Source organism: Echiichthys vipera, assembly GCF_963691815.1.
Source record: "Echiichthys vipera genome assembly, chromosome: 2".
In the NCBI taxonomy this organism is placed as follows: Eukaryota; Metazoa; Chordata; class Actinopteri; order Perciformes; family Trachinidae; genus Echiichthys; species Echiichthys vipera.
This window is the reverse complement of record NC_139827.1, coordinates 33,370,443-33,388,800: the sequence shown is the minus strand read 5'-3', so window position 1 is coordinate 33,388,800 and position 18,358 is coordinate 33,370,443. Positions and strand designations below refer to the sequence as shown.

Sequence of the window (18,358 nt, the reverse complement as noted above, 5' to 3'; positions counted from 1 at the left end):
TGATGTCCTGATGTAACAAGTTTTCTCACTTCTGTTTCTTTTCTCATGCATCGACTGAACTGCCAATCAGAGTGATTTATCTTACCACTAGGCTCTGCCAGACAATGGCCAACAAGGGCCGACTAGTGCCAACGGTGCAGAACACGCTGCCAGCACTATAAGCGACAACTGCTCACCTTCAGCAGACTGTTGGTTTGATGGTGAGATGTATGTACTCCTGCACCAACGACTCCATCCTGATGGGGAACATCACTGCCTGGTACAGAAATAGCACCTAACAAGACCGCAAGGCCCTGTAAAGACTGGTTTGTTCAGCTAAGCATACAATAGACACTGCTCTGCCCTGCCTTAAAGAGGAAATATTATGCTTTTGTATTTTCTGACCTATAAATGTAGTTATAATGTTTTATAGACATGTTAAATAATACCAAAGTGTCATATACTGAAGTAGGAGTTAGCTCTCCTCAGGCCTGGAGGAGTAAAAGAGTAAAAGAAGCCATCTATGCAAAAGTAGAGAAACCATCGCTAAACAGAGGAGGAGGTCTGAGACACCACTTATCTCCAATTTACAATGCTACCCTTTCATCCCTTCAGGAGATTCAACAATCTAACCTCAAAGAACAACTGTTCACAAATGGCCTCCTGTGACTCCAACAACTGTCGTTAAGACTCAATAGAGCACTAACCAAGTCCAAACCAACTTCCCACCAACGATTGTCGTTAAGACTCAGTAGAGTACTAACGAAGTCCAAACCAACTTCCCACCAACGACTGTCGTTAAGCACTAACAAAGTCCAAACCAACTTCCCACCAGCGACTGCCACTCTAAAGACGGTCGTTGGCACTTGGAGTACAAAGGGTTCCAGTGACATCATCGGCCTTGTGAGAGGTTATACCTGGATCTGCACACCAGATAGTTGGACCAGTCCCAGCCTGGTCAGATGCGTACATGAGCCTCTTAGATGAGAGGTGAAACGTCTTCCTAGACAAATAACCAAGTCCAGTTGCTTTTGACTGAAATTGCTTTGGGGATAACGATGACCTGGACAAATGAGAACATTCACAGGCTTAAACAAATAATAAGTAGCGTAATTACTGGATGTAAAGTGATTAAACTTGACTTGAAGTACTCTCCGATTGTTTCTGAACATCAGTTTGCATGTTTTTATCATTTCAGACAGAATTCCTGAAGACATAGTTAAACAGTCAGCTGGTTGACAGTCATTAATCCTGTGTATTTATAATGTACTTAACTCTGCGAAGGCTCTTGCTAGCATAATATATCGCTCACATAACTGCACATACCTGAGGTGGATGGAGAAACGGAAGAGTTGCGAACTAGGCTGTAAAAGTCCATCCAATCCATCTCAGAAGCAGAAATCGGTAATACTTTAATAATCCCAGGGGGAAATTATTATACACTTTTAGATGTTTTGAGAGATTGCTCGTCCTATCCCCTTCACATGCAAACATTTAGTTTCACTTATTGCAACGAGCATTACTATTTGCGTTGGTAAAGTAAAGCCACACGTTCTTCTCTATCTGCGTGTGTGAGAGAGTGGCAGGATGCTCCACTGCACCCCGAGTATGTTAAGGAGGATTGTAAGGATTAGTATGGAAAATGCATCATTTAAATTGTCCAATATCGCAAGACTGATAACGTTCAGAGCCTACCAATCCTACGTTTGGAACCAGGTTTTGATACCCATCCCTAAGCCTGCCACACAGAGGTGCAGAATGGCAGCTGCAGCAATGAGCAATTTGAGAAATGTAATGTGTTTTTTTAAGATCCAACCAGATCTAATGTAGCTGACCTGAAAATACGAATATGACCCTGAAAACTGGCATAAAAGGGCCCTTTTACAGATATACAATTTTTTATTTTTCGGCTATTCCTTTTTCAATTAAAGCGCAATGAGCATTTATAATATGTAGGTGAGATCATCCATGACAAGACAAAATGTGGTATCAAATGGGCAAAATAATGTTAATTATCAGCAGCAGAAAATTCAATTCAGTTCAATTCAATTTTATTTATAGTGCCAAATCATAACAAAAGTTATCTCAGGACACTTTACAGGTAAAGAAAAAACTAGGTAAAGACCACACTCTATGACTTATTGATGATAAACATAGACCCAACAATTCCCCCGAAATGGAGCTATTAAGACAGCTGATTTTCTGGCAATTAAATGGCGATTGGAGCCAGTCTTCGGCTAACTTCATCTTCCCTGCCATCGCACAACGAATATTCGAATATTCGCATTTCATGAGTATCGAATGTTTATGTTTTATGCTTTTCGTGGATAGTGTGTCATGTTTCAGTAGAACAAATAGCTAAACCGCATGTTTTCAGCAGAAAGACTGCCTCTTGGCCTCTCAGTTGGGACACTTCACTTCATTATGCATTCTATCCTCATTGACCCTCTTCCACCTTTAAATCACTCCCATTCACACTTCCATTCAACCTCCTCCCATTCAGACCCCCACAGCCTGAAACAGTGTCAACTGGTGAGGTCTGCAGGTTAATCTTTGGTAAGTCCAACACCAACAGGCTAACCATCAGATGCCAAAACACTCTGAATGAGCCCTCACATACTTTGAGTTCAAAGAGCATTTCAAGAGTCAAAAGTTGTGCATTAATTCTGGGCGGCCAAAATGAGTCCCAGAGGACTGAATCAGACAGAAGGAGTTCAAGGGCGCTTTAAGAAAAATCTGTAAATGAATGAGAAACATATTTGTGAAATTGGTGCATACATGGATGGAAACTCTACTAGAGCTGGGGCGATTTGTCGTCATGATCGAAATACACTGACTTGCATAACAGCGTTGGCTCTTGTCAAAGCATGGATTTCCCCGATTCCCAAGAAAAACAAGCTGCAGCTGAAAAGCTTCACCCATGATCCTCTAAAGCGTAGGAGTATTTTAGACAGAGACCCAACAATGTGGTGCTCTAATTGGAAATGGCCAATCACAGCAGTACAACTGAAGTGATCACATGCTGGAGCATTTCCTCAAGACTGCAGCGAGACAGCACGTTTACTTTTTATCTGCACCCAAGCATGATTTAGTAGGATTATCAACACATGGAATGTGTTTAGTTTTTTTCTACTATATAAATGTCTACTTTTATATAAAAGAAGTCCTGAGTGATTTGCTATAAATCAAACAGAACATTTTTCTAGATGCAGACAGAAAGAGTAAGGTCAGGAAAGGGAGGTGAGCTGGAGAGATGGATAAGGTAAAAAAAGAGAGAAGGGAGGAAAGGTAGGAAGTCGGTCAGGTTTCATTAGCTTTAACTAGGTTTAATCAGTGTTTCAGTCCTGTGACAGATGTTCAGGTTACAAAAAGAACATTTACATTTACTTTGGGATAATCCAAATGAAACGGAACAATCTAGGCAGGCTAGCAGCTATCACAGTAATGTTAACAGTGGTCCTACCTGTCTAATGTTAATTTAACAGAATGACACAATAATGTGTGTGAAAGGTTTTCCCTATAGCCTGTAGGCCCATTTCAGCAACCCACTTTTGCTTTCGCCAACATAGATTTTTAATTGCATTTGGCGGGTGGCGATCGCTAATTTTGATCCCTGCACACAACACACACACACACACACACACACACACACACACACACACACACACACACACACACAGGCACACACACACACACACACGCAGTCATGTTGAAATGGATGAAATGTTGTTGTTTTTTTTCGTTGATAATGTCTCGTAGAGCTTAGATTGGGCCCAGTAAATCAAGCCTGACCATACCTGAGCCTGCGCATGTCCGAGCCCAGTCCCGCCCGACACATGAACAGTATTTATGAGCCCGAGCCTGATTTAAACCCCACATTTTTTTTAATAAATGGGCTGTTATAGCTGACGTTTTCAAATCCAGTTCAGAGTAGTTTGAACTACAGGATGGAATTATTCAGAATTGAATTGATCACAAAAGGATCTGAATGAAGAAACGTGAACCTTAATGCACTGGACAAAGTCGACACATAGGTTGTCACTGCCCAAGACTTGTTTGAAATGCTTCCATCTCTCAGACTTTCCTCCAGACTTGATCAAAGTTCATTCTCCTATTTTTGTTTGATCCGTTACATCTCCAAGCTCCAAATTTCACTTTAGGTGGAGGAGAAACTGTGCGCTGCAACATATGGCCTCTTTTTTGTTTTTTTTTACTTTGTGCAACTTTGTACACATTTGTTACTTAGGCCTACGCTGCTAAATATATATAGGCTTATAATATTTACGTTTATGGCATAGCTTTCTCCTCATATTAGGAGGGTCGTGTCAGACTCTGGAATCTAAACACTAATGTTAAGCTCAGATGAGAAGCATTTTACAAAATGATTAAATGTTTTGTTAAATAACAGTATTGAAGCACTTTCTTTGATACAAAAAAATATGGTGCACTGTTGTGTTACATCAAATAAAAATATCATATCACGATTTCTAACAGTTAAATCATGATCACGATTTTATCACAGTTTTCCTACATTGATTCTTAATTATTATGTAAGTTACTGAACAGTGCAACCGAAGTATATGTAAAAACACAGCCCTAAAAGAGAAAATATATAACAAAGCATTTAGGACAAAGAACCGTTCTGAATAGTTTTTTAATCCGTCAGATAAAATATCTTGTGCGAGTGAAATTAAAGATGACACGTGTCAAATTTGTTTTTTTCTTTCGCCTGAAGAGGAGATAACACAAGAGAGTGGATGATGTACTTTCTGTAAGTGTGTGTGTGGGGGGGGGGGGGCGATGCGTCAGTATCTACACATGATACATATCAGTTATAGGATTATAGGCTAAGTCTTGTTCAGGCTGGGGTTTGTTATTTAGTCTATGTGACAACGCATTAACGCAACACATATTTCAGGCGGTGAATACTCATGTAACTCAAACTCAGTGCTTCAGCTTACGTTAACTGCTGAAGACTTAAGTTCAGACATAAAAAAAAACATTATGCCTTGGGCTTGGTTACTAAACTCTCTCAGCAAACGTACGTAAGACTTTTAAAGCTGCAGAAAGGCACCTTTGAAACTTAGGAGGTAGCAAGGTGATTGGCAGTAGTAGAGTGTAGTGTACAGGCTGAGTTGTATGGTTGGACTAAATCTTAGCTAAGATGTAGAGCCCTTCACAGTAGAGCTTAGATCAGGCCCAAATAAACCAGCTTGACCCAGCTCGACCCCGAGCTTGTGCATGAGCTGCGTCCGATTTAAATCCGCCAAATCCTTTTAATAAGTGAGCCGTTATAACTGACGTTTTCAACTCCAAAGGCTTGCTGCGGAGAGTCGGTGGGAGAGGGCTGGCTGTGTCTCTTCAGTCTCTCATGCAAGAGACAAAGCAGGTTCATGGTGGCATATTTGTCGCCTTCCAGCTCTCTCTGGGCATTTTTGTGGAATGGCTCCAACAAAGTGACCAGAACACTCAGTGTGTCAGATGCAATGTTTTCAATGAACTCAAGCTCACCGCGCGTTTCCAGCCCTCTCGTAGCTCTGGGTTAATGTCCTGCACTGAATGGAGTGTGAGGTAAACTGTGTTAAAGTTCAAACTTGCTCTAGTTAATTCTTCTGTTTTTTTTGTTTTTTTGTCTTTACATCTTCAAGCTCCATTTTCTCTTTAAAAGTTGTACTCCATAAGATTTGAGTTACGTTGTTTATAGCATCCTCTTTGGCAGCCAGATGTAACTGCAGGTGAGCCTGAGAGCATGGGTGTCAAACTGATCCAGTAAAGGGCCGTGTGCCTGCAGGTTTTCATTCCAACCAATCAAAAACACACCTGGTCCAACAAATCAACTGTGTGAAGACAGTTCAGGTGATTGAGTAAGTCTAGTCAGGTAAGTTCTTGCTTGGTTGGAATGAAAACCTGCAGCCACATGACCCTTTACTGGATCAGTTTGACACCAATGTTCTAGAGCATGGGTGTGTCTTTATCTTGATATTAAGGAACACATTTTATTTTTGAAGGACATTTTCTTTTTTGCTGTTTGCCTGTTGAAAATGTTTTCCTTGAAATAACTAAGGTCATAACAAAATATTGCTTTATTCATTTCATGTACAGGACATGAGTTTTCTCTTTGAAGGAAGTTTGTTTTTGCCTGTTGAAAAATGTTTTCACCTGAAATTACTGCTGGAGCCATACAAAAATATTGGATTATTTATTTAATTATTATATATAATACGGTACACTGTGTTAGGTCTTGGTTCAATAGGTTATATGCAATCATTTTAATATGTTTTAAACATTGAACCAGTCCGGCCCTCGGCTTGTAGCAAATTTGTTTTTTTGGCCCTCTGATGTATTTGACTTTGACATCCCTGTTCTAGAGCCTCCATCTTGTCACGTTCATGGTCACTATGTGTTGACAATTGCATTCTTTTTGCTCTTTTGTAAACTTTATTCAAACACATTCACCTCTCTACTTCCAGTCCGTCCCCTATATGTTCCCCTCTTAAATCCATACACACACACGTTCCTATTACACTTCTGCTCTTACTACAAGCCTGACTCAGAAGTTGGAATTTCTGATTTCCGATTACAAATGAACGCAACATAAATGTTGGCTATGATTTGGGCCGACAGACCATCCGCTGTCAGCAGCGTCACTAATATGGAGACTTATTTAGATCTAGAGAGGGAATGTCTCCACAGACACGCAGATATTGGAATACTCAGCAAAATAGGCAGGGAGTGCTTTCATTAGTGGGTCACATGATCAATCCCCATTGGTTTAACTCACTAGTTGATATATATTAACTTAAAAGACAATTAAATACAACTTACAACTTAGAGTACAACTTTAAGCTTCACAGTGCACACACAGCAAAGCAGTCCCAGTGTGAGGCGTGTGAGTGGAGGAGACAAATTGTGTACTGCAGTCTTGTGTTTTATTACATTGTGTAACTTTGTACACATTTGATACTTACTTTGCTATAATATATGTAACATTTCTGATTATCACTTAGCTTTCTCCACACCCAATTATAAGTAGGCTAATGAAAAAATTGAACACACGGGCAGAGAATCTAAACTATAATTCATAGCACAATAGGCAAGTACAAGTGTCTTGGATAAGTCTTGAGCAGCCACAGGGAGACAATATAAGGTGTGGAGAAGCAGGGTAGTGGTGGAAAACCAAAGTAGGTTGAAGAAGATGTCAGCCAAGACAAGCAGAGATTTATTCTGTCACCTGGTTTCAGACCAGGACAAAGACAAGATCAGTTGAATGTTATCTGCATAGCTGTGGTAGGAAAAGCCATGTGGCGGGATAACAAAACCAAGTGAACAAGAGAATGAGAAAAGAAGAGGGGACCCAGAACAGGGCTCTGAGGGACCCCTGTAGTGAGGCGGCAAGGATCAGACAGAGACCGTGCAGAGTCAGCTCTGTGTCTGTGTCAAACACTGCTGAAAGATCCACCAGCATGATGATGGAGGAGAGGGGAGCAGTCTGAGTCCCTCCGTGACGGCAAAGAGGGCAGTCTCTGTAGTCTCCAATAGACACAGGTTTGTAGCAGTCTAAGGGTGCACTCACACTGTCCTTCCGTACCGTGCCCCGGGCTTTTGGGGTACTTGTCCCCCCTCCCTCTCCCCCCGCGCCCCAGCCCCGTTTGTACTCACACTGCCTGGGCCTCGCGCAAATGCTTCTTGCTGTCCATACGTCATCACGCCGTAACACGTCACACGCATTGATCGCGTGTGTGTGGCTTTGTTTACAAATCTTTCCATAGACTTCGGAGTTTTTGTGCGTCTTGTCGACTGTTTTTGAATATTTTCATCCGACCAAATCTGCAGGAAACACTCCACCTCCGCATCACACCAACATGAACCTTTCACCGCCATTGTTGTTGTTGTTAAATGTCCGCGCAGGGTCCGTCCTTCTATTTTCTATGTCCGAACAGGCGCACATACCGCTACCGCGCTTTAGCTGAAAAAACGGTTTTGGCCCGGTACAGAAGGACAGTGTGAGTGCGCCCTAACACTGTCTAACATCCAGTCCTAGCATGGCAAAATGGAAGCACGCAAATGAGTGAATACAGGTGTCCAAGACTGCTTAAGGACAAATAAAAAAATAGGACCGTGTTTGCATTTATGAACAAACTACTCAATGACAGAACATTATTTTAAGCTTTTCATGTCCAAAAACATTTTTTGGCTTTAAAGACAGGGTACGAGGTGTCTTCCCAGACATGATTATAAGGCCCAACAAGTGCACCCCCTACTGGGATAGGAGAAGCCAAATCACATATAATTATGGGAACTGGACAGATACCCAATATCATAATCAGCCACCCTGCCCGAGAGACATAATTTCCATCCAAATGGGAGATCTGTGTATTGTAACAGCAATAGTCTCAGGAAATGATCCATTGGCTACCTAAAGGAGACACACTCCACAAACAGTCCAGCAGTTAAATGCATGTGAAAGACAATTGTTAAACCATTAACAGTGATCTGGGCAATCTGGACATGCACTTTGAGAATAAATTTGTAAAAAATCAGGAAAGAAGTGTTCCTTTAAAATTTGCTCTACACTTCTCACTGCCTCTTTAGTTTATTTGGTGGAATTGATACATCAGTGCCATCATCTGGTCGGAAGCAGGGTTGAACGAATACACTGATTTGACAAACAATGCTGCGTGCTGGTGGTTTCTGCATAGAAAACATGATGAACAATGAGCATTAGGTTACCGTATAACTATAAAAGGTGATAATATGTCAGTGTTGTATACACTGGTTGTTTGAAGAAAAGGTTGGTGCAGCTGCTCATCCTCTGTGACACACTTGTATAGAAAGTGTACGCTCCAGTTGAACATTGGGAGCACAGCCTTTGCTACTTTCTGTATTCAATGTGTTTTTATTTCTCTTCTATTCTTCATATCTTATCTGAACTGCTCAAACCATTACCAAAAATCAAATTTCCCCGTTGCGGGATTAGTAAAGTAATTCTTCTTCTTCTTCTTCTTCTTCTAAAGCCTTTATCTGTCACTATCTGTGTACATCTTTTAAAGTTTTTTTGGAATATTTGCTTGAGATTTTAATGTTTTATTTTGAACCAGGAACTATCCGGCTGTTCAGTCTGATGCAACACCCTTTCAAAATACGATTTCTGGGTCCAAACGCTCCGTTGAAACAAAACATCCAACAACGGCCGAACATGTCAACAATTACATCACCTCTTTTGTCAGTTAGACACCTTTTTCATTCATAAGAAAGAGGTAAAATGCAAATTATGTTGTTTTTTAAAAAATCTGATCTGTTCAAACAATGGGGAACACTGCACTGCTGCGTTGTAGAAATACGGGGCTCGGACCGACTTGGACTCGGAAATCATATTTTGAAAGGACGTTACGTCACGACTTAACAGCCGGATAAGGATGGCAAACATCTGCTTAACAGAAGCATACTGTGTCTACTCCTGTTGGAATCTGAAAGAACACTGTAGATAGTTTGATTATTTTTATTTAGTGATATTTATAGTTATCATGGCTGGTATTTAGAGCCGGTGGACACATACCTCAATACTCAGGAGACTGAGACTGAGCTGGACGGTCCACAGAGAAATCACAGAAAATTCCTTTGAAATGATTGCTAATTACACACCACATTCTTCTGCAGACTCCAGGGGTTTGTGAAATATGGGTGAGAGATAAAGACAGAGAGAACGAGAGAGAGAGAGAGACAGAGACAGAGAGAGAGAGAGATTGGTCAAGTCAAGCAGTTGGTTAGACAATAAATAAAAACTGAGTTGAGAGATTATGTGGTGACTGGGCCAGGATAAGAGAGATAGCATTGATATTGCTCTATTCCTAGTCATCTTCATCAAAATGAAGCAAGAGTGATGGGGCAACATAAACCCACAGAGAGCGAGAGAGATGCTGACATTGCGGTGACTATTTCACCACATCCATCTGTCTACAGACTTAAGGGTCAACTATTAACAGATTAAGTGGTTGTTACTTTCTGGCAAGGTTCAGTGCCATGATAGAAACCACCCTAATACGCTCCTTCTTCCTCTACAGCACGCATTCACCCACTGAAATTTGCATAAATGTAGCCAGCCAATCACAACATGCCTACCAGAATACGTGTCAATCAGTATTAAAGGCAGTACACATCTAACCTGACTCCGCCATGGATTGATTCTCGTGATTCTCATTGTCTCAGCAGATCCATCTGGGAACTCTCCTTTGGAGATCTTTAGGGAAGGGGCGAAAATACTAGTTGCTGATTGGATAAACCATCTGTCACCAACATACGGGCCAAATCAACCAACCAGATTAACAAAGCGTATGAAGTACTAACAGCGTTGCGGCAAAGCTCAGAAAGTAAACAACATGTCTGTAAAGGATATTTTCCATTTGTGTAACGTGAATTTACGGATCAAAGGCCCAATTTCAGGAGCCCGGTCCATATTCAAGAAGGATCCAAGAGAGAAAAGCTTTGGTGAGTAGCTTGGTCCGTAGCTGCTCATCTCATCTGTGGAAGCCTCCATGTTGTTTACACTGAAGAGTCTCTTCTCATTTCGTCACACTTGAATCTGCCTCAAAACCAACACTGATTGGTTCGGTCGCTTGGCAAACTTTTCTCTGCCGCACTTTACCAGACTGATCTGTGAGTAAAATACAATGATCAGTATGGGCTCACGAAGCTAGTACACACCACTGTCAGCTACACTTTCTCACTTCAGAGAATACAGGATTTGCCCAATTTTTAGCCGGCCAGAACCAGGGTGGTTGGGTCAGTGTTATGTCACAAGAGGGTGTTCACCCACTGTACCCATCAGGCTGTTAAGTCGTGATGTACGCCATTTCAAAATATGATTTCCCGGTCCAAGCCGTTCTGAGCCTCGTATTTCTACAACGCCGTAGTTCCGTGTTCCCGTTGTTTGAACAGATCTGAGTTTTTAAAAAACAACGTAATTGTCATTATACCTCTTTCTTAGGGACGAAAAAGGTGTCTAACTGACCAACGAGGTGATTGTAATTGTTCACATGTTCGGCCGTTGTGTCTGTCATATTTCAAAGTAGTGTTTGGACCCGGAAATCGTGTCCAGTAGAGGGCGGAGCCTGTGTGAGAAAGAAAGAAGGTTACGATATTGTAACCCTAGTTCTATTAGGGGCCCTGTCACCCCTATGCCGCTCACCTAAGAGGGTGTAGGATAGCAGACAGTGGTGTCTCCTGCCTTATACTGATCAAGATGTACAGTATTCAGGTAGGCCCGTCCTGATTGGCCGGCTAAGTTTATGCAAATTTCAGCGGACGAATACGCGCTGTTAGGGTTCCAATATTGTAACCTTTGTTATGTCAAAGACGTCTATGTATTGTGTTGCAGAGATATCTACTGAAATTAGCATGCTAACCATCTAGTCCCAGCCCGCCCTGTCTTGTAATACTGCCTGTGCGGTAGAAGTGAATCAATGAAGCATTCAGTGTAGTCATCCGCTGTGGATAATGAAAACAAATGAATAACTCTAGCAGTGAAGATTTTACAGATGCCCTAACACAGAGTTCTTTGGTTCTTAAGTACTTTCTTATTCGTCTAAAGTCTTGACATTCACTCGATTGCCTTGTCTGGTAAAAACCCTGTCATTCTGGAGTTTTTGTAAAAGTACTATTTCCACTGACTAACACTGTTATTTCTAAATACTATTTTGTGCAAGATCTGTAAGCTGATAGGGTTTACCCTAAGAAAACCCCAAAGCAATGAAGCAAAAAATGTTCTGGAGCAGATCCCACAGGTCAAAAGGAAACTAGACATGGAAAGCCAAGGAAAACATGGAGGAAAGGTAAAAGACAAAGAGGAATCACTAGGAATGTGAAGACAAATGGCACTGAACAAGGTTCATTGGAAAGGTCGGCCAGGGATTTTTCCTCCATAACAAGCCAAATGTAGTAAGTCAAATTAGTCAAGGAGGATCTATGCTGACCCGTGTACAGACTTTGTAGTTGATTCAGTGAGCATGTTGATGTGCTACATACAGTACCTTCAGTCCTTGTCTGATATTTTTTGGATTAAAGCTAACGTGATTTATTCAGGATTAAAGGATTGCACATAGACACCCAGTGAAGCATTGATTCATTTTGCAATAAACATACCTCTGCCAAGACACCCCACAAGCAGCCCCCGGAGCCAGTAATGTACATTTTACTTCACAATACACAGGCTTTGGAAAGCTGTTTCTGATGCAAAGCTGACATTTCCCCAGAGGGTAAATGTAAAGACCATCCAAAACTTAAAGAATGAGAATAAATAAAATGTAGATGTTCTTACAGGTAGAAATTTTGACCCAATGATGATTCTTGATAATTGTAAGGAATCACCCTCTGTGGACCATGAATAGTCATATCACCAACATTAGCTGATGATATGTTTTAATATTTTTGACTCATTAGAAAATCTGTATCATATCCATCATATCACTCACATTGGAAAGAAGCGGAGTACACCATGGACAGGTCGTCATTCTATCATAGAGCTGACAAATCTATACAGACAACCGTTCCTTCAGGCCATTTAGGGTCACCGATCAACCTAACCCATGTGCCTTTGGACTATTGAAAGAAACGAGAGCATCCACAACCACACGATCACAGGGAAAACATAAAAACAGAGAATTAGAACTCCGGACCTTCATGCTGTGAGGCAACAGTACTGATCACTGCACTCCATTAAGATCAATGAATAAATATATCAATATTACATTAACCCAAATGAGTATGAGTAAAGTTTCGCTCAATGATGATTCCAACTTGTAGTATATTTCCCTAATCTGCAGCTCGCTTCTTTAGCATCTTTTAGCTCGTTGTTTTGTTTTAATGGCTGCACGTTAGGGCTGAGACTCATAAACATTTGCAAATAAGCTCTGATAAATCCACTGTACACCTGCTCAGCCGCAAACAGCAGAAAGACACAGTTAGCAACTAGCTGGTGAACATAGTGGAGCATTAAACAGCTAGAGAGAGATATTTTTCTCTGCAGTATGGGGAGTATGTCCACAGTATGCACGGAATTGGCTCATGTAGCCATATCATAATTGTTGGCTATTTAACCATCAGCTTATTGTGGTTTTCACCCCCTACTGGCAAAAAATATTAAACAACTTTAAACCAAACATAGTAATGGCCGAAAGCATGCCTTAAAATGTGTAAAATCATCCCATGGTCTTTTTCAATTCTTGTACACCATAAATGTGCTAAGCCATCGATAAAGTTTTTTCATATATGAACTATTAACGGAGAAATACGGTAGAGTCGCTAACAGCCGAATGCGGCTAACACTAAATAGCTCGGGGCAGTACGGTGAAGGCATTAAAATGTCTTTGTTAACTACTAATACTGCTCAAAATAACACCAAACCTCTGCAGTAGCATGATAAGTGTCCCTAGTAGGGCTGCCCCCAAATAGTTGACCAAGCACTGGTCGAAAAAAGAACATTAGCAGGCCAAAATTTCATTAGTTTATTCGTCGCAGTAAAAAACAAAAACATCTGGAGCCGTGTCTTGTCAAAATGAAATGAAAATCTTTGTGATAGGTGGCTGGCCTAAACGGCTGGAGGGCTTTTATTTTGAAGGGCCAGATACAGGATGTTTTGACACTCACTCACTGTCAGTATTTTTTATAAGAAGGCAGTTCCCTTCTTGGTTAGACAGTTAATAATTAATAGCCAATCATGTCGGGAAAGACGTCTAAAATATGGGATCACTTTGAAAAGAAAAAGGATGACCCCAAGAAGTCACATGCAAACTTTGCAAGAAAAACTTTGTCTGTCCCTTGTCCACAACGAACATGATCTACCTCCTTAAACATGTAAGCAATGTTAGACGAACATGACCTACCTCCATAAACATGTAAGTATCGTTAGATGAACATGACCTACCACCTTAAACATGTAAGTAACGTTAGACGAACATGACCTACCACCTTAAACATGTAAGTAACGTTAGACGAACATGACCTACCACCTAAACATGTAAGTAACGTTAGACGAACATGACCTACCACCTAAACATGTAAGTTACGTTAGACGAACATGACCTACCACCTTAAACATGTAAGTAACGTCAGGCTAGCTACTTGCCCATGTTCCAACAGTCTCCTTGCGGATTTCTTTTGACACATTCAGAATTAGAATCTGAAATAATTTGCCGGTGTTGTGTTGTTTTTGTTCAGAGGTTTGGTGTTATTTTGAGCAGTATTCATGGTTAAAAAAGACGTTTTAATACATTCATCGTACTGCCCCGAGCTAATCAGAGTTAGCCACCTCAGGTTGTCAGTGACTCTCCCGGATTTCTCCATTAATAGTTTATACACAAAAAAATGTCTTGAAGGCTTATTTTATGTGTGTAAGTGTCGAAAAAGACCATGGGATGATTTTATGCCAGAATTTCCCTTTAAAAGTGTAAGCCATCGAGTTTGCATTGAATTCCTAAAATATTGTCAGACGCCTGACGCTTACATTACCTAACTTAGTAGTTTGGTCACAGATGGTGTGGTATGTTTAGTTTAGTTTAGTTTAGTTAGTTTAGTTTTTTGTTTAGATAGTTTATTTCGAATATGTGAAAAAAAAAAATTATCATACATTAATGGGCAGTCATAAAGAAAAGGAAAAAAAAGAGAGGGACAAATAAATGTACAATAACAAACTAGGACAAAGTAAACTGAAAAATAAAAATTCTGTTTACATATCCAAAAAGGAGGGCATGCAGCAGCTAAAGTAGCCTGCATTAGAGATGAGCAGCGGGCTACAGAGGATTGTTAAGCTCACTTCTTTCTAACACCACACATCCAGATTGCTTTACTTCTTAAAAGCCTGCAGCCCCATTGATGGTGTCTCAATCATGTGAGGCAATTTATTATTAATTTCACATAGCCATAGCTATGAACAGCTTTTGTCACATATGAACACCTGCAAACAGACACACACGGAGTTAAAAGGTGAAAACAATACCAGCGTCGCTATCGCAGACGGGATATGAAACATAAACAGGACGATACAACAGAGGCTGCTTTGTCTTCGAAACTGAGATCTTTTCTGCATAAAGCTGGAGAAAACACACTCTTCCTAAGCATGAAAGAAGCAATTGGAGTGTGATAGGCAGGTTGAAAAGCCACCTACTACTACAATTCCTACTACTGCATTATCTCCACAGTTGTTAGTTAAATTCCTCACCGACTGCTTTAAAGTGGAAGACAGGAGCCGAGAGAAAAACACATAATCCCAATTAACTGTGATCAAATGGCTGCATGTTACTGCTTAACACTTATCCCCCCTTGCATACTCTCACACACACACGCCCGCGCACACACACTTGACCCCTGTGACACCTGCCCTCATTGGCTCTTTTCTCTGGCTAATTTGAAAACACTCCCTCCTAATCCTCCCCCCTGGAAAATGTTCACTACTCTCTCCCCCTGTTCCCCTTCCTCTCTTCCAGTTTCTATAGCAATTCAGTTCAATTCAGATCTGCTGCGCTGGCCTGACATTAAAGAAAAGTATGTTTCAATGCTGTATCAATACAACTCATATCTTAACACTTGACAGATGGATAATAACCATTTCATAAAAGCCAGTAAATATGAGTGCGTCCAACAATAAACGGTTAGTTTCTAAAGTGAGACACAAAACCAGTGTTTATGAATGTCTCCATCCTTGACCTCTCAGATCCAGAGGCTCAGCAGAAAACGCTCAGGTTAAACCTCTGATATCCTGCACACCAGAACACCACTACAATCAGTTAGGAAAATACACCCAGATCTGGCTTGAGCTTCTCGTTCTGAGCACTGACCGTTACTAATGCACCTTTTGTTTTCGCTCATCCAAAGCACACACACACACATACACACACACACACAAACACCAAGGAAATAAACTTGGAAAGGGAACTGAGTAAGTAAAACAGCATGGTTTCTCGCCCTGTTTGAACAGTTTAGTGCCATTTGGTTACTTTAACTCTCGTCTTCATTATCTGGGTGTACACGCTAGGCTGATAAATGGGGAAATAAAGAACATTTAGGTAGGCTCATACATGGGTAAATAAAGAACATTTAGGTAGGCCGATACATGGGTAAATAAAGAACATTTAGGTAGGCTGATACATGGGTAAATAAAGAACATTTAGGTAGGCCGATACATGGGTAAATAAAGAAAATTTAGGTAGGCCGATACATGGGTAAATAAAGAACATTTAGGTAGGCCGATACATGGGTAAATAAAGAACATTTAGGTAGGCTGATACATGGGTAAATAAAGAACATTTAGGTAGGCCGATACATGGGTAAATAAAGAACATTTAGGTAGGTTGATACATGGGGAAATAAAGAACATTTAGGTAGGCTGATACATGGGTAAATAAAGAACATTTAGGTAGGCCGATACATGGGTAAATAAAGAACATTTAGGTAGGCTGATACATGGGGAAATAAAGAACATTTAGGTAGGTAAATGGCACAGTGGTATGGGGGAGAAAGGTAAATGAAATGCAATCTGTATCGTTTAGGAAAAAAAAAAAAAAAATCTCTAATCAAGTGATCTGTAAAACAGAGATCTCCACAAAGAATCATGCAAAAGCACCAGTTTAAATCTTGTTTAACAGAGATGTGCTCATAAGTTTCATGGAAATAAGTCATTCAGCATGAAAAAAGCATAAAAAAATGACTAATCAACTAAAGAAATTTTAGTCAACTAAAACCAAAAAAAACGACGGGCAGCCAAAGGATGCAAAGTGTGTACTCGCAGCATCTGCAGTTCACGCACTAAATGAAGCCACACGCTTGTGTGTGAAGGGCTTCTGTTAAGACGGAGAACTTCCCCGCCACAGATTTTAAAAAGAATGGTCAAACTCGACACCATAATGCAACTCAGTGGCATCTGTCATCAGACCCAACTGCCTTCTAGATGCTCAGCTCTCACACAGCCCACACCTCAAGTTCATGATGCTTCTCCTCACCATAGAACTGAACTTGATGTGTAAAACAGGTTGGCCTCTTTAAAAGTTAAGGACTAGATTTCTTCAGAATTGAATGCCTGTTAAAATGTCTGTTAAAGCCGCTGGAAACCCAAATCTAAGTTATGAGTGTATGTACATACATTACGCATATACAAATTATTAATGTGTTCTTAACTATAGTTGAATTTGTCATGCCAAAGTGTTTCATATCCTTTCTTTAAATGATTGTAGCAGAAATACATGTTGTAGATGCCCTGACCCAAGTTATCTTTGAATGATCAGTAGGGTGGCTTTCTGCCACCCTCCGGAGGTGGGTCCACTGCCCATACTCTCCATCCCACATGGCTGTCCTCAGACTGCCCTCCCTGGGTTTGTTTTTAATAAAGGTATTAAAGTAGGGCTGGGTTTTTAGCTCCAGCATCCCCAGAACAACACGGTGACTAAGGAGCCACAGTCCCTCCATCACCCACACCTTGACTTTTCCCTCATATAAGATGTGAGCAACTACAGTGGGAGCATCATCATCATCACCACCATCATCATCATCATCATCATCATTATCAAGATGATTGAGGTCAATTGATCCCAAGTTGCACAGCCCAACTAGCCTAATACTGAGGCGGTGATCAGGTATTCTCTACCCTGATCACAACCTGATGTCTATGATAGGACTCTGGAGAACCAGGTGAAACACCGAGGCACATGTAGTGTGGAGCTAAGGGCTCAGAGGTTCAGCCAGGTTCAACATGTTTCCTCAAACTCACCGGCTCGTCCATCGGCTCCTGCTCGTAGTAATCAGAATAGTCGCTGTGGCTGAAGTCGCTGGCGAGGTTGGTGTAGAGAAGATAAGCCAGTAAAAGAGATATTCCCAGTACGTGCATGTTTATCACGTCCTCAAGAGTTTATGATCCGAGAACCATAAAAAGGGACTATTCAAAAACCCTCCCTAGCTGCGTGTGCGCTCCCTTCTGCCGCTGATCTCTCTCTCTCTCTCTCTCTCTCTCTCTCTCTCTCTCTCTCTCTCTCTCTCTCTCTCTCTCTCTCTCTCTCTCTCTCTCTCTCCCTCTCCCTCTCTCTCTCTCTCTTTTCTTTGTGTCTCTGTCAGGTCCAGGACTTGTTCCACAGAGAGGCTGCAGCATGTGTATGGAGCCCACTGTGAATGGAAGCCCGGTCATATGGAATGGGATCAGTCCGGTGGGTCAGGGGAGTGTGTCGCGTCATTAGGGGCCGTGAAGGCGCAACATTACAGGAAAGCGGACGATCGGCCTTCAAAATAAAAGCCTACAACTGACCACAAGAGGTGCATAAAGTAGGCTAATCAATGGTGATGCTGATAATGTGAAATTCACCAAAGACGCCTGGCAGAGCCTCTTCACCTTGTGCAGCTGGGG

The 18,358-nt window shown here is 41.2% G+C and overlaps 1 protein-coding gene across 1 annotated transcript in view; it reads right to left on the bottom strand.

The window, feature by feature from the left end:
* The window catches only part of vegfc (vascular endothelial growth factor c), a gene marked incomplete at both ends in the record, with an annotated part of 98,308 nt that extends 80,460 nt beyond the window's left edge, over window positions 1-17,848 (bottom strand). The window contains one exon of the mRNA XM_083922888.1: window positions 17,732-17,848. Within this exon, the coding sequence (XP_083779014.1) occupies window positions 17,732-17,848 (117 nt within the window). The remainder of the gene's footprint in view (window positions 1-17,731) is intronic.
* Window positions 17,849-18,358: the final 510 nt, after the last annotated feature.